Raw genomic sequence first — 16,251 nt, 5'->3', positions numbered from 1 at the left:
TACAAAAATAATTGTGAACACTTCCCCAGTTGCACATTTCATTCCAGAATGTGCCAGAAGAATACTGGAAGGAACAAGGGACAGTTAGCCTACAGAGGATGAGACTGAAGACGAGAGAAAAGGGTTTGACTTCAACACAAGAAAGAACATCACAGAAAAAGCAGAGCATAAAGCTAACATGCAGTGTTTAACACTGTCCCAGACACTCTAGATGTGGTCTTAGCAGTGTTGTCTGATAGAGCCTTCAGAGAAAGAACAAGGATAAAGAAAAGAAGTCCTGTCCTGCTCTGGGGCCTTTGCACAGGGAGTGTCCTCTGAGTGAGATGTTTTTGCTTCCACTCATTACGTGCCTTGCTCCTGCTGCTGCTGCTGCTAAGTCGCTTCAGTCGTGTCCGACTCTGTGTGACCCCATAGACAGCAGCCCACCAGGCTCCCCCGTCCCTGGGATTCTCCAGGCAAGAACACTGGAGTGGGTTGCCATTTCCTTCTCCAATACATGACAGGAAAAGCGAAAGTGAAGTCGCTCAGTCATGTCTGACTCCTAGCGACCCCATGGACTGCAGCCCACCAGGCTCCTTCATCCATGGGCTTTTCCAGGCGAGAGTACTAGTTCACCCTTTAGTTCTCAGCCCAAACCTAACTTCCTCAAAAAGATCTATCTAGTCTTGAAATAGATACTTTTATAGCATGTTGTTACAATAAAACAATTACTGCACTTTCATCTTTTAAAGTCTATCTTTAGGACAGACTGTAAGATGTGGTCCATAACTGTTTACTGAAGGAAGGGAAGAGAGAAATGGAGGGGAAATTGATCACACTGAGAAGCCATGCAAATTTTATCAACCACCTTAGTTAAAGGACTTGACCCAGTTTTAAGTTATGAAATCCGCCAATGCCAACTTTATAAGGGTTCATAATGGGAGGTGCTGTTTTCAGATCTAAGTTAGAGCTCAAAGTATCTCAAGTCAGAGCTTAGATGATCTTATGCCTCTGTTAATTCATCACTGTTGTTTGGTTGCTCAGTCATGTCCAACTCTTTGCGATCCTATGGACCATAGCCCGCCAGGCTCCTCTGTCCACGGGATTTCCCAGGCAAGAATACAGGAGTGGATTGTCATTTCATTCTCCAGTGGATCTTCCCGCTTGGCAGACAAGATTCTTTACCACTGAGCCACCTGAGAAGCCCTTAATTCACCATAAGTCAGTTCAGTAGCTCACATGTGTCCAACTCTTTGCAACCCCATGGACTGCAGCACACTGGGCTTCCCTGTCCATCACCAACTCCCAGAGCTTGCTCAAACTCGTGTCCATCAAGTCAGTGATGCCATCCAACCATCTCATCCTCTGTTGTCCCCTTCTCCTCCTGCCTTCAGTCTTTCCCAGTCTCCACCATACTTTCTGCTAATTAAGGGCACTAGCATTGAGATATCTACTATTACATATCACTTAAAATGACTGAGTAAAGTGTCCTGAAAATCCCCACAACCACTATCTTAATTCAGATCCTATTAATCTTACTGTCCCAAATCTCCTTTCATCTATCACACATCCTTCTGCTAGTATAAACTTCTTTCTAACATTGCTGAGAGTTGACTGTCTTCTGAATGAACTCCAGCCTGCTTATTCAGATACTGAAGGGTCTCTGGGAACAACCTACCCTTACAAGGTATTTCTTTTAAATCCTGTACCCCAGAATGAAAGATTTATTTAGGAAATCAGGAAAAAAAAATAAAACTGGCTTTGTTTGCAGATGACAAGATCTTATATGTAGAAAATACTAAAGATTCCACCAAAAAAACTGTTAGAACTGATCAATGGATTCAATAAAGTTGCAGGATCCAAAATCAACATAAAGAAGTCAGTTTGACTGCTATCCACTAGGAACAAAATATCTGAATACAAAATTGAAACAATCCTAATTCATAAGATTATCAAAATGATTAAAAAAACAAACAAACCAACCAACCCTAGGAATAAATTTAACCAAGGCTATGAAAGATCTGTACATTGAAAATTGTAAGACTTAAGTCAGACACACAACACACATACACTCACACACATAGAAGTCCTGCCATTTGCGACAACACAGACAGACCATGAAGGCATCATGCAGAGGAAAATAAGTCAGAAAAGGGGGAGGTCTTTATCATTATCACCTATATGTGAAATCTAAAAACCCAAACTCCTAAAACCAGGGCATAAAATGGTGGTTGCCAGGGTCTTGGGGGTGGGGGGAACAGGGAGATGCTGGTCAAACAGTACAAACTCCCAGTTCTAAAATGAGTAGGTTCTGCGGATCTAACGCACAACATCGCAATTAAACCTAATAATACAGCTTATGTACACACACACTCTCATATATTTGAATGTTGCTAAGAACAGATCTTAAATGTCCTCAGCACAGAAAGGGTAATTATTACATGAGGTAACGGAGCTGTTAAATAACACTACTATGGTAATCATTCTGTAATATATAAGCATATCAAAATCAACAGGGTATACACCTTAAAGTTATACAATGTTAAGTGTTACTAATATCTCAATGAAGTTGGAGGAGAAAAGGAACTATTTAGAGATTTCCCTTTTCTACTTCTTTGCTCTACCTCTAATATCTTTAACACACTTCCAACCCCATCAGACTCACAAATGTGAAGAGTACTACCACATCCATCAATCCACACCCTAAACCCCATTATCAGTAAAGTCACCTAATTTCCTACAGTAGGAATAAGTTTCTCTCTTGAGCTCTCAAAACCATTTGTATTTTTCTTATAGCAGTTAACAATTGTCAGTCTAATACAGATGTTATCTTCATGTATTAATCTTGTGTTCAAGAAGCTTCACATTAATTCCTTGAGAATCAATCTAGGTCTGATTTACTTTTCTCTCCCTTAGCCTTTCTTATAGAGGAAAACAACACTCTTTCTGAATATATATAGAATAATATATATATATACCTTCATTACTGAAAACTCAAGAAAATACAGAAAAGTATATAGCAAAATGCCAGCTATAATTCCACTCTCCTGCAATAAATGATGGTTAGAAATATAAAACTATGTTAAAACATGATACATTTATGATATATGCAAACCAACTCATTTTAAAAACACAGGTCATATAACACACCAAATCTTGTCTTGGTCTTCATTTAATGAGAGCATTTTTATGACTGGTTGACTGGCTTATCTTATCTCCCACAGTGCTTAGGATACAAAGAAGCTTTATTGCACATTTTACTTTGGAAATTCAACCCTAGTGAATCTACCCTTGGATAACACACTATTGCATTTTGGGGAATGATAAAAATGTTGTTCAGTAATTTTTATGTTCTTTCACATGCTGGTACTGTCCTCGTTTATTAATATTCATTACTTTTAAGATTTTTAATAATCCTTAGAAAATCACAAAGGAGAACTCCAGGCCTTGAATTTTAACAATCAAAATATAGAGTTCCCCCTCCTACACTGCTGGTGAGAATATAAATTGGTACAGTAACTATGAAGAACAGTATGGAGGTTCCTTAGAAAGATAAAAACCGAGTTACCAAATAACCCTGCAATCCCACTCCTGGGTATGTACCTGAAGAAAAACACAATCCGAAAGGACACATGCACCCCGGAGCTCATTGCAGCACTGCTTACAATAGCTAAGACACGGAAGCAAGCTAAACGGCCATCGGCAGAGGAACGGACAGAGGAGACGTGGAACGTATATACACAGTGTATTACTCAGTGATTAAAGAGCATGGAAAATGCCATTTGCAGCAACATGGATGGACCAGAGAGTGCCATACTGAGTGAAGTCAGCCAGACAGAGGAGGAACATCGTATGACATCCCTTATATGTGGACTCTACAAAGAAATGATATAAATGAACTCACAAAACAAACAGACTTCAAGAACAAGCTTATGGTTGCTGATGGGGGTGGGGGAAGAATGGGGAAAAGGGACAGTTAGGGAATTTGGGATGGACATGTACACACAACCATATTTAAAATGGATAACCAGCAAGGACCTACTGAATACCACATGGAACTCTGCCACTGTTAAGTGGCAGCCTGGATAGAAGGGGGAATTTGAGGGAGAATGGATATATGTATGTGTATATATATGGCTGAGTCCCTTTGTTGTTCATCTGAAACTCTGATAACACTTTGTTAATTGGCTATACTCTAATACAAAAAAAGAAGTTAAAAAAAAAATTCAAGTTCCTACTTTAACTCAACTCCAACTAACCATTAACAAAAAAAAAACCCCTAAAAATGTGCCTCAAATATTTCCATATATTGCACACCTTGCCGTCCTACCCTAGGGTACTGCAGAAGGATTCTGTAAAGCTATTCTTTATCCTTTAAGCAGTTCTATACACTTCCACTATAAAAATTCTGCCATCAGTATACAGCCATTCCTAAATGATTACACTCAATTAACTGTCGTACACTGGCAAAACCTTATGTAATTAAGAGGCAGCCTCCTTCTCTTGCCTATTCACGTGACAAGACTGTACCTTACGCTAAGCATAATTTTGTGAATTACGTGAGGTGAAGAAGACAACAGAGTCTCTACCTTTTAGGGGCAAAGAGAATTAATATTATTGATTACTACCATAATCCAAGAAACATGTAAGCTGCTTTACATACTAAATTATGTGACTGAATCTTAAAGAAAGATACTATATTCCATTGTATAGATGAGGAAGCTTAACAAGGTTTAGTAACTTATTCTTTATCACAACAGGAAGTAGATGACAAAAGGAGAACCGTCTCTTAAGCCTTTGCTCTTCCTATTATGTCTTGCTTATTACACAAAGAGAGGCAACTGCTCTCCTGCTGTAGAACCTCTAATCGCTATTGTCTGAATACCTGAGTTTTATTTCTGCTCTGATCGGTGCCTTACTATATTGATAACATGCATACAGAGTAGCAGAACTCAACAGGCAGACAGCTCCCCTCATTTTCAGATATCTATGCTGTGTGCTTTCAAGTGAGAGAATTTATACCATTTCCCAGAAAATACAAATGAACTACTTGAGCTACGAAGGCACCTGTCTGAGACAGTACACCCTACTTCCCTCTGCTAGAAGGACAGACTGGATTAAAGAGGAAAAAAGAAGAAAAGTTCTGAATTAATTTCACAGTCCTTTTTCATGCTAGACGTTTCTCTTCTTTGAAAAATGTCAAGAGAAACTAATAATTTTCTGGGTTGTGCGCCTGTATTTTCAAATCCATTATACGTAGTCATCAACATAGAAGCAAGGAGGCCAAATACTACCTCTGTCTCATCTATCATGGGCCATCCATCATGGGCACTTTTGGGAAAAGACATGGGTAGCAGGCAGTAAGGTATATCTGAGAGAAACATGATGACTGATATATTTACAAGTTTATTTTACACACATTAAGCAGTATCTAAGATGATGTGTCCATCTTCTATGAAATGATTTTTTAGGGGACACAGGACTGTTTTAATAGTGAAATTAATCACAATTTGGACAGACTTCATAGTTGCCCTTTGACTTATCAATTTCAGTAAGCAAAATTTCAATCAAGCCTAGATAAAACATACTAATCCTAAATAGCCCAGGTTTGTCACCTACCATTTCCCATAAGCTGCTTACCATAGTGAAAAAAAAAAAAAGAAGAAATTTTAAATTAAATGCCAAACAGTTGCAGACAGCACTTGTTTGGCTGATTAACTTGTAGACAAGCTTTACAAATAAATCTGAGCATGGTCTGCAGCAAATTAAATTCCACTGCTTTTAAGAACAAAGAATTCCTTGGCAAAGAGGATTAGCAACTTTACACCCAGGAATGCCAGTTTAATTTAATTGTTCCACAATCCAAGATTTAATATGCAAATGTCATTTTGATATATAACAGTGAATTTAACAAAGTGAAGAAACAAATTCAATATACAACTAGGCTGCCTTTTCTGAACTATAATTACATACAATAAAGAAGCTGGCCGAGTCTCCCGCCCAACCCCACATTATTGGGACTGAATTATATTTAACATGAATCAAAAAAAGTGTAATTAAAGGTTAAAATTTAAAAACATATTCTAATTAAGAGTCTAAATAGCTGTACAATTAGAATACTGTAGTTAACATCATACCTCAATGATCTTCTTGGCCTCTTTGTAATTTCCTGTTTGTAGGAAGGCAAAGAAGAGATCATAGAGCATAGTCATTTCACCCTGTTCTTGGCTCACAAAGTCCATTGCTAGAGAGGAAAGAAGAAAATATATTAGAAGAAAAAATAGACAGTAACACAGTATCACTTAAGGAATTCTGAGTATCAGAAACCTTTAAAATAAATATTCAGAATAACTTAAAGCTTATAGCTATATGAAACAATTTTCTGTCACGTTCTTTACCTAACAGCATATATTTATGACATTAAGCACTTATGACTAGTTTCAAAGAGAACTGGTGAGATTAAGGATGAAAATCCCCACAAAGGCAGATCATGAAGAAGTGGAGCAAAAAAATTAACAAAGGGCAACTTTTCAAAATAAACAGTTACTAAAAACAAGGACATCTGTAATATTAAAAAAATTTACCTGATATTTTCCTCTTCAACTCAGAAGCACAACAAAAGTTTCTCTGGATGTGCCTGTCTTCCTGTTAAATTTTCTCCTCACAGCAACACATTAAGATTACACAAGCAAGAAAGAGGAGGAAAAAAAAGACTAACAACCCTAAGATATCAGAAGGTGACTAACCTTTCTGAATTAGCTCAGTCTCGCCTTTCTCTATCAGCTTACACAAGACATCATGAATCCTTGGCAGGATTTTATACTTTTCATAGCAGTCAATGGTGCTTTCAAGAGCAGCAGGTAAGTCATCCCTTGGAAACAACAAAATATTAACAATGAAAAAATATATCTAATTAATCTGAAAGATACACAGTGACCAGTCAAAAAGTACACAGGCAGCTTTTACTTAAGTAGACCACCACGAAGCCAAAATGGAAAAAACAAACAAACAAGAAATAATCCTTATATAGAAATCAATGTTCAGAGTACAGACATCATTAATGGCTCCTTGCTTCCTCTGCTAAACAGCACCTTTTTATTATTTCACTTGCTAAATGGCACTTTTTAAAGAGTCCAAAAGACGAAGGCATTTCCTCATATTATATAGAAGTTGCTATAAGGATGTATTATTTCTAAAAACAAGGGCTACTGTCAAATATTTTTTCCAACCACTTCAGTTTATGGTTCTCAATAATTTCAGATTTGGGAAACTTTACTAAACGTGCATCAATGGTCATCAAGAACTTTTCAAGCACGTTCACCTTTCTCATCATAATTTTCAAACTGTTGCCTCTCCAGATAAGGAGGAAATAACTTCAGGACTCATAGTAGATGTGTAATTAATTAAAGTAAAAAGATACTTTCATTAAGTTATTTATTAAATAAGAGTATGGAAATATATTCTGTGGGTCCTCAAAATCTATTTTATCCTTTGGGAAACAACAGTATAAGAAGTTATTAAGGCCTTGGGAAAGCTGTTTAGGTAATGTGATCCACGTCTACCTGCCACTTTCCTTTATTTTTAAGTAAATGAGGAAATCAAGGCCTCTAGAGACTGACTGATTAGCCTAAGGCCACTGGGAAGGCACTGCCACCAGGTCATTGGACTCCCCCTTTCAGAGTACATCTAATTATACACTATGCCCTATTAAAAAGCAACGTTGTTCCTTTAGCCTAATATGGTGATATAATTTGGAATAATAAATTTAAAAGATTTTTTTAAAGAAAGTACGAGATGTACTTAGAAAACAAACAAACAAACAAACATGGTTACAGGTATGGACCGAAAAGTATAGCTAGCGATAATCTTCGTGGAGAAAACATATTTCTCTCACACGTGCAACAGTTTTTGAAAGGAAAAAAAGCCTTTTAAAATTTTCCACTGAAGCCCTAACATTTTGGTTCATTATACAAATGTTATGTTGCCCTAGACTGAATTACTATTTTATCCAGATTAAGATTTTAAACTGTACTAAAAAGTACAATACCATGAAGAAGCGTTAATTTTACTGCAATAATACTGACACAGTGAAAATGAGCCGATCGGAATGGAGCTCCACCTCATCCCCTTACTGAGCCCTGTTTACAGTGCATCTTCTGGTACCCCACAGAGTCATTTGAATTTTTGTCATTTGGGGTGAAGACTAAATTACAGGTTAATTTCAAAACTGCAAGTAGATGTTGCAGGCTAGATTACTGTCATACAAGGGAAATGCTACAGAAGCTACCACATATGATATAAAGCTTTATATAATCAGTATTTTCCTTTGCTTCAGATACAAGTTCAGTTATTACCTTTCCACAATTCCATTTAAGGGAAAAACTACCAAAATATTTTCGAAAGAAAAACTTAACACATAACAGATTTTTAAAAGGCAGGATGATTTGGTTTTTCAGGTCAATTTCCAAACTAGAATAGTATTGTATCTCAATTATATTTTCCCTACATTAGGTCAAAGCTTTCAATAAATGAATGAATAACTGTTCGGTCAATCAAACAGAAATGCTAATAGTCTTTGGTCTCCAAATACATGCTTCTGAAGATTACACATGCTCAGAACAACAACAGAAAAGACAAGGATAGCAAAATGGAAATAATTCATATATATTTGCTAGTAATTTTAAATAACAATGTCATTCATCCCAGGTTGCCAACAAAATGAATTAAAAATCTGTAATGAAACATTTCATAGATAGAAATAACTAATGACTAGTCATTTCTTTTCCTATTTACATTCTGACTTGCATTTGGCTGGATCATGTAACTTTAAGAAAGAGACAAAAATGTCCATTCCTCATATAATTTGATGTCATCATTAATCTTTCCTATTTAAGGCTGAAAATTCTGGTTATGGAAATTAAAAATATGAGAAAGTATCTCAAACTGACATTGCTAAAACAGTTGTATACTCATAGGACTTTTGAATTTCAATCCTAATTGATAAGTACTACACACAGCTTGGCTATAACAATGTGACACATTTCAAGAAGTGGTGATAAAAAGTAGATTATCACAACAGTTGAACTGAAGGATCTTTGGGTCTCCTCTCAGTTCGAATACTCTAATGTGAGGTTCTATGAACTTGAGCTTAGGAGGTTCATCATCTCAAATGTTTCACACCAGCAGAGAAAACCATCACATGACTACTACTTGTATTAGGCAGGATTACATCAGGAAGTGCAGCAAAATATCAAACGGAAAAAGGCTGAAACTGCTTTACACCCAAAATGTGGGAGATTTAAGTAATCAGTGTAAGTCTATACCCTAAAACAACTTTGCTTTCCTCTGTATGCTTTAAAACACTAGAACTGATTTAAAACTCTAAATAGAAATAAAAATTTAGCCACTGCTTTCAGAAACCTCAAATAATACTAAGTGAAAACCAACTCTAACATACTATTATCTCTGAGAAAAATCCACTATGATATTTATTTTCAATGACTAGACACCCCTCAAAGTATTTCAATGATATACATAAAGTAATCTTCATAAATAAAATATATGTCAATCGAAAGTAAACAATCATTTAAAAGTATTTGTGACTGATGCAAATTAACTCAATATGACTAATCAAAATTCTACAAGCCGATGAAATAAAAGCAGAATGGAAGAAAGATTTTATAATGATACCAGAAAAGAAAGCCCTCCTAAATCAAACTTCTTTATAAATAAACTAAAATTCACAAATGTGTCTCATACAAACTTGAACTGTTAGAACAAGAACAATTAGTGATAACTATCTATTTACCTATCGATAGCTTTAAACTTAGTCTGCTTACCCATAACTTCCAATTCAGAGAGCATACTTAATTTAATCAAAATTTTAAATGACAAATATTGATTTTTTAATTGGAATAAAGTGCTTCAACATTATGCATAAAGTGCTGGTGAAGTGGCAATTTACCGTAAGAGCTTACTGACTGAAAAGCTCTCAAAATCTGAAATCACTAGAGAAAAGAAGGTCATTGGGGAGGAAAAAAGTTCAAAACAAGGGAGAGGGGGAGAAAACACCTTAACACTCTTAAACACCGACTATTCTATAAATCTTAAGCAGATGTTCAGTGTGGAAAGAAATCATTCCAGGAGAAACCACAGACTTTGCAAAAATTATTCTGTTAAGAGAACCAGTCCCTGAAAGAGCTAAATGTTTTTTTTTTTCTGTTCATCATCTATAAATGAGGAATCTTCAAGGAGACTGGTGTTGCAATTACAACTAATCCTCCCCAAAAAATTAACTGTGTTGAAGGCTTTGTAATTTCCCTAGGTACAATTTAGCTGTCACTTACTTTAAAATTTACTCAAACATGCGTTCGGAACAGCACTAACTTCACATGTCAAGTGCTTTCCAGCCAATTGAGTCTAAACTGGAAGTCGGTGTTAAACAACTGAATGATTAGACAAGATAGCTCATTTCCCTGCTCTTTTGTTCAGAATAAAATGCCACATTTACATTATCAGGCTCAACAGGATTTTCTGACAGAGGGAGAAAAAACCCTACTGAACACTGTCCGTACTAAGCACATGAAGCCTGTCATTTACCAATCATCCTTCAAAAAGCAATAGCCATGAATGTAACTTAATTACGACCCAATGATCCTTGACGAAAAATCATCTTATCACTGTCCTGTTCCCCTAGGGCAAATGAACCACTTTTGTCCTTTGGCACGGATGATGCTAAATTCTTAATTGCAATAATGGAGTAAAAGAGCCAAACCTCCTTAATTTCCTTTCAGCACATAAAGAGTTTTACTCTAGAAGGCAAGCATTCCCATAAATAATAAAAGTATCCAGTACAAATGAAGATGCCAAAATTAAAGGGGAGTGTATATGACAGAATAACCACCATCCTAAAAAAGTATATTTCCACTTCTGCAACACACTGAAGTGTTACAGTGTGTGAGTTTTAAAATGTACTGGCATAGGTTCATCTTACAGAAACTGTGACCTTTATGAAGAACTAAAGATTAACATAGCAAGAATTCTGGGAGGATTATATGCACAAAGTCCATGATTCACTAAAATGAAATGCATGTGGGTATATACAGCTTATAGCACAAATCAGCATAGAAAAATCCTTAATGGAAAGCAGAAATTAAAGTTTCTTTGATCATTTGCACTAAATAATCCAGTTAAACAGCTTCAAATATTTTTCATATGCAATGAAACCAAAGTGGATCAGCTATACAAGAAGTGAATCTGAAACTGCATCATACAAATTCTTAGGCTTTTCAAACTAATGGCCAGATTTCATTAATTTTATTTCCTTTACCATAGCATAAAGACTAATCGAAAGCTCTTTTAACCTACTTTCAAACATTTTTCTTTCTTTCTTAATATGGAGTATCCAGGTCATCTTTCTGAATCCAGCATGATTTCAATTAAAAAAATATTTTTAAGTAGTTACAAAGGAAAATGTTTAATGTTCACGTGGACTACATGTAGACATGTGGCTTATAGAACCCCAATGTAAACGAAACACATGAAAATTTTGTTCAATTCAGCATGTTTCTTTTCTGTCCGGTACACGCATTATTTTGACAATACAAATCAGATTAAACAACTTCTTCAAAATTTTGCAAACCCATCATTATTTTGGATTTCCCTGAGCAAACGAATAAAACAAAATGTATTATTTTTCATAACAATAAGGATTTTATACACTATTCCAGTAACAGATACAATTAAATTTCTCCTGTGTTTTATCCAATGCTGGAAAAAAATCAGTTCAAAATTAAAATCTACTGAATCTTAAAGATCACCTTTCTAAGGAATTCAACCTCATAGATTTGTTCCAGAATTACAGTATGTAAGTGACAGCCTTCTTCACAGTCTGGCAATGATTTTCCAAAGAGGAAAGGATGAAGATTTTGTACATGCTTTGAAATGTTTCTCTTAATTTTACCTCAAGTTTGAATAAAAGGCTCATTATCCAGATGAGCTTATACCTGCTGAGGCCAGTTACATGATATTATTGAAGACCTAACATATTTAATCAAATCAAATATATGTATACTTTTGGGGAGGCCAGTGTAGTTAATCCTAGTACTGCACTTGTCATGATTCTAAATAATTAGCTATCTTCCATCATTTGGGAGAAAACAATTGAAAATAAGTTTCAAAATCAATTGTTTTCCTGCAACTTAGCCCCAACTAGGAGTGCTACTACTGTTCTCTGCAAAACATGAAATTTCCTTTATCTCCTTAATTTCTTCTTTCTGACTCTTAAAAGAGTCGACAGAAAGTTTTTATCATGACAGATGAAACTGAAAGATCTTGTCAGGGAAAAAGCCTCTGAAAAGCACAGACAGCAAAAAAACAAAAAAAAAAGGTAGGCAAATAAAAATAGAAGGTAACAATTTCTCTTTATATCTGAAAGCAGTAAAAAAAAAATCATAAAAGGTACTAATTTACATTTCTCTAGCCCAATTAACAGGGACAGTCAAATTTAACTGAGACAAACAAATCTCTGTACTATTAAATCAGAAGCACAAAGTATGCTCCATGTTAACATCTGAATCCCATGCTTTTTCCATTTTCCTTGGGGGAAGTTCTCCTTGGTTCATGAGCCCCATCTGCAGACCTTTCTGGGAAAACTTCATCTTCTGTCTCACGGTATTTCTGTTTGTAAGATACTTCTCTACCATGGCCTCATTTTCATTGTTAATTATTTTATTTTTGCCCACTGATGGAGGAGGGTCTAATTCTTCTGGGCACTGGGCCCATTTCTTTCAAACCCCTATGCAGAGCTCCACATGCAATCTGCAGAGATGGGTCTTTTGAGATCATCAAAAAAATTCTTGGAGGAAGCATATTAATTACAGGATTTCTATATAAAGTTGGCTGTGAACACGAGAACTCAATAACACAGTAATTGTTTGAATCACTATTCTTTAAAAAGATGTAATGCTGAGATTGTGGAGGTTAAAGACTTAGTCAAATCAGCTAAGTTGATAAACTGTTTTTTGATTGGATGTCAAAGAAATTATTTCACAAAACATTTGTGTGTACGAACGTGTGTGCACATATATACATATGTATAAACATAACATAGTTAGATGTTTTTTATTCCACACCTTCAATTCAATATTAAATCATTCATTATATTCAATTAATTGTGCTCTTAGCAAATAAAGAAAAACTACCAGAAATTTGGGAAGAATATGAATACACTAAGATTTATCATTTACATTGATACAGCAACATCCTGGCATTGATACAGCAACATCCAAACTAAATGAGAAAACCTCAATCACAAAATAAGCAGATTAGAAAACTGCGCTAAGTCATGGAAGGGAATGGCAAAGGGGTAAGATCTGAGAAATTTTTAAAAACAGAAAAGAAAAACAAATGCTAGAGGAAAAGAAGGTAATAAAGGATGCTTTATTATCTTACTAAAATGTTTCACTCTGTACTAGAACGTAGGTTGACTTTATGATTTACACTTGAAAAAAATACCTTAAATTGGGCACTAACATGAACATTCCAAATACAGACATTTTCAAACTCAGTAAACCTTACCCTATTAACAAAATTCATCTTCTTGCCACAAGACACAGAGACATCTTCTACAATAACTTAGCAAAGCTACAGTGACTCCTGTGTCGGTGTACGCAGTTAAAACACTACACGGAAAAAAGGATCCCTCAAGAGACACTGCCACATCACAACCTGAACAACAGTGATGAAGCATAACCAAAAGCCCCAGAGAATCCTTTCTTATATTTATTATAATTGACAGTTATAAGGCTCAAAACTGGGGAAAACTAGATTCGGTTCCATGTAGTATCATCACATACCCCACCAAAAAAAACCCCCCCAAAAAACCAACATAGATCTTTCCACTGAGAAGTAATCCATAGGACCACAGGGTGGTTGGCAATTTTAAAGGTCACCTACACCATAGACATTCTCTTATTCTGTGGCAAATAAGGCTTCTGCAGCATCACAGAAAATTTACAAAATATAATCCCTGTATGATTAGATTCATTATTTCAATGCCAACATTAAAAACTGAAAATTCAATTAACTTACTTTTCCAGATATAGGGTGACCAATGGGGAACTTAAGGTGGTAGATGGTTTCGCTAACCCTAGGGTCACGATGGCTTCATGCAACTGTTTCACTGTTTCGGTTTCACCTCGTAAAGCTGCGCCATTTAGGATGTGGAAAAAGGACAAGACTGTTGCATCTTTGACAAGAACATCCTTCTCTTTCATCTCCTTTAGAATGTTAATAGCATCTACAATGAAGTAGCACAAAAGACCCTTAGGTAATTTCATGTAGGGAAAACAAACTGCTATTAAAACAGCATTTCAAGCCCAGCAGGAATGTAAATTCTAGTGTATAATGCCGATTTCAAGTTAATTACTACTTGCATTTCTAAACGAGACTACAATTATAAATCCACAATAGCATGGTTTTATCATTTCCCTGCAACTTTGACTACAAATTATAGATAGGGACTGTGTGCCCACTCTGCACCACATAACCCTGTACGGTCTGCCCTATAGCTGTAAGATCCTCCTAAATGGATGCTTTTATCGTTCAGAGCTAACATCTGCTAAATCACACCATTGTTTCTTCAGCAGATGGCTTGTCAGGAGGCCAGATAATAAAGATGTGTTTACACTGTATATACAGCCAGACTAATGGTCTGATACCGATAGGGCCTGTTTGCTATGTCGATACTAATTAGCCGAGCAGAGCCAATGAAAGCTTTCCAAAAGACTGCATGTTAATACATTAGATTCATTAAGCTTCATTAGGAAGGCAGAAACAAACATTTTAGGATATGGAATAAGTGCATTTTTATAATGTTGTTATTAATTATTGCACAGACAAAATGTTTTGACCGCTTTATAGAAAGTGATTTTAAAAAGCAGGCTAATCTTCATAAAGGACTGTCTGTGTTAGAAAAATTTCCTAGGGAAAAATTCTACGATCAAGTCAAATACTTTTTCCATACATTTTTCACTATAATGATTTAAAAACAAATAATCTTCTTTAGAAATTAAAGGAAGACAGGGAGTTTTTTTTAAAAGCTTCCAAATATAGCCTAATGAGAAAGTTAAGAAATAAATAGTTAAGAATAAATTATTAAGTATAATTATATTAGGCTTAGCATTATCCCCCCCAACTGTAAGAAAGTTAGAGGATACACATCGACTATATAATCAGTTAGGCGCTTCCTGCAAACTTCTATGTGAAACCTTATTGAAGTATACATTTTGTTAATGTTATTAGAAGTGAAGACAAAGACACCTGCAAAATTCATATTCTTAAATAAAGGTTATATTTACAGGATTTATGTTCAGCCTTCCAGTGTTCTTAAGCAAAAACAAAGCCATTAGTGCAGGCATATAGGCAAACTGTGCCATAAGTCATGATCTTCAAACTCAACCCAAACAGCAATGCTAATAAAAACTAGCTGCAGAAATGCAAAAAGCACTGAGCTGTGCAAATGTAAATGACAAGCTTGCCAATCCATTAAAACTAATGGCCTACACTGTCCATGCAGCTCTGGTTGGATTCACATGCAAATTTGTATGCAAAGTGTTCAAGCACTTTGCAGGATGGACATGATATACCATTAATATCAATTCACATGTTATTCCAGTGGCAAGATACTTGCATCACACATTTCCTTTATGTGCTGATGCTTACCTTGGAGCTTGCCATGTTTTCCCAATACTTTAACGAGTCTTACATACTTGCCGGTGTCAAGGACAGCAGAAGAATCTAAACGGTCACTAAAAATTAAAGCCATATTTATATAATGTTAGAAGTTGTTTAACTGTTAATAGCAGTGCAGTTATCTACTTGATCACTTTTCCAAAAATCTCAGAATCTGAATTTTTATTAACACTGGCTTCTACCTTTTAGTTCAGGTTTATTTTGGGGGCCATATACAAATCTACATGCAATTATATTCAAAGAAGTAAAAATGTAATACTACATTTATACTATATCTTTCCATCTGCAAACGATACGAATAAGGAATGCTTCTGTTTCATGGCACTTAAGGTGATTCTCACTTTGTTGCAAATACTGAAATACTCCCAAGAGACATTTTTATTTGGTAAATCTATAGCCAAGGATACCTGAGAAACGGACAGAATTCTGTTCACACTACAGTACAGAAAGGGGAATATTTAACAAGCCTTATATCATAGTTACATCACTGTTGTGATATGCAGTTGTATAATCAAGAGG

General features: G+C 35.5%; 1 protein-coding gene across 1 annotated transcript in view; it reads right to left on the bottom strand.

Annotated features, from left to right (window-relative positions):
• Nucleotides 1-16,251, bottom strand: part of LRPPRC (leucine rich pentatricopeptide repeat containing) — a 100,495-nt gene that overhangs the window by 38,667 nt on the left and 45,577 nt on the right. The window contains exons 22-25 of the mRNA XM_068963900.1: nt 15,703-15,788; nt 14,071-14,278; nt 6,726-6,850; nt 6,117-6,223 (exon numbers count right to left, since the gene is read on the bottom strand). Coding sequence (XP_068820001.1) covers nt 6,117-6,223; nt 6,726-6,850; nt 14,071-14,278; nt 15,703-15,788 — 526 coding nt within the window. The remainder of the gene's footprint in view (nt 1-6,116; nt 6,224-6,725; nt 6,851-14,070; nt 14,279-15,702; nt 15,789-16,251) is intronic.

This window comes from Capricornis sumatraensis, chromosome 1, assembly GCF_032405125.1.
Source record: "Capricornis sumatraensis isolate serow.1 chromosome 1, serow.2, whole genome shotgun sequence".
Classification (NCBI taxonomy): domain Eukaryota; kingdom Metazoa; phylum Chordata; class Mammalia; order Artiodactyla; family Bovidae; genus Capricornis; species Capricornis sumatraensis.
Note: the sequence above shows the minus strand (reverse complement) of the source record. Positions and strands in the feature narration are given on the sequence as shown.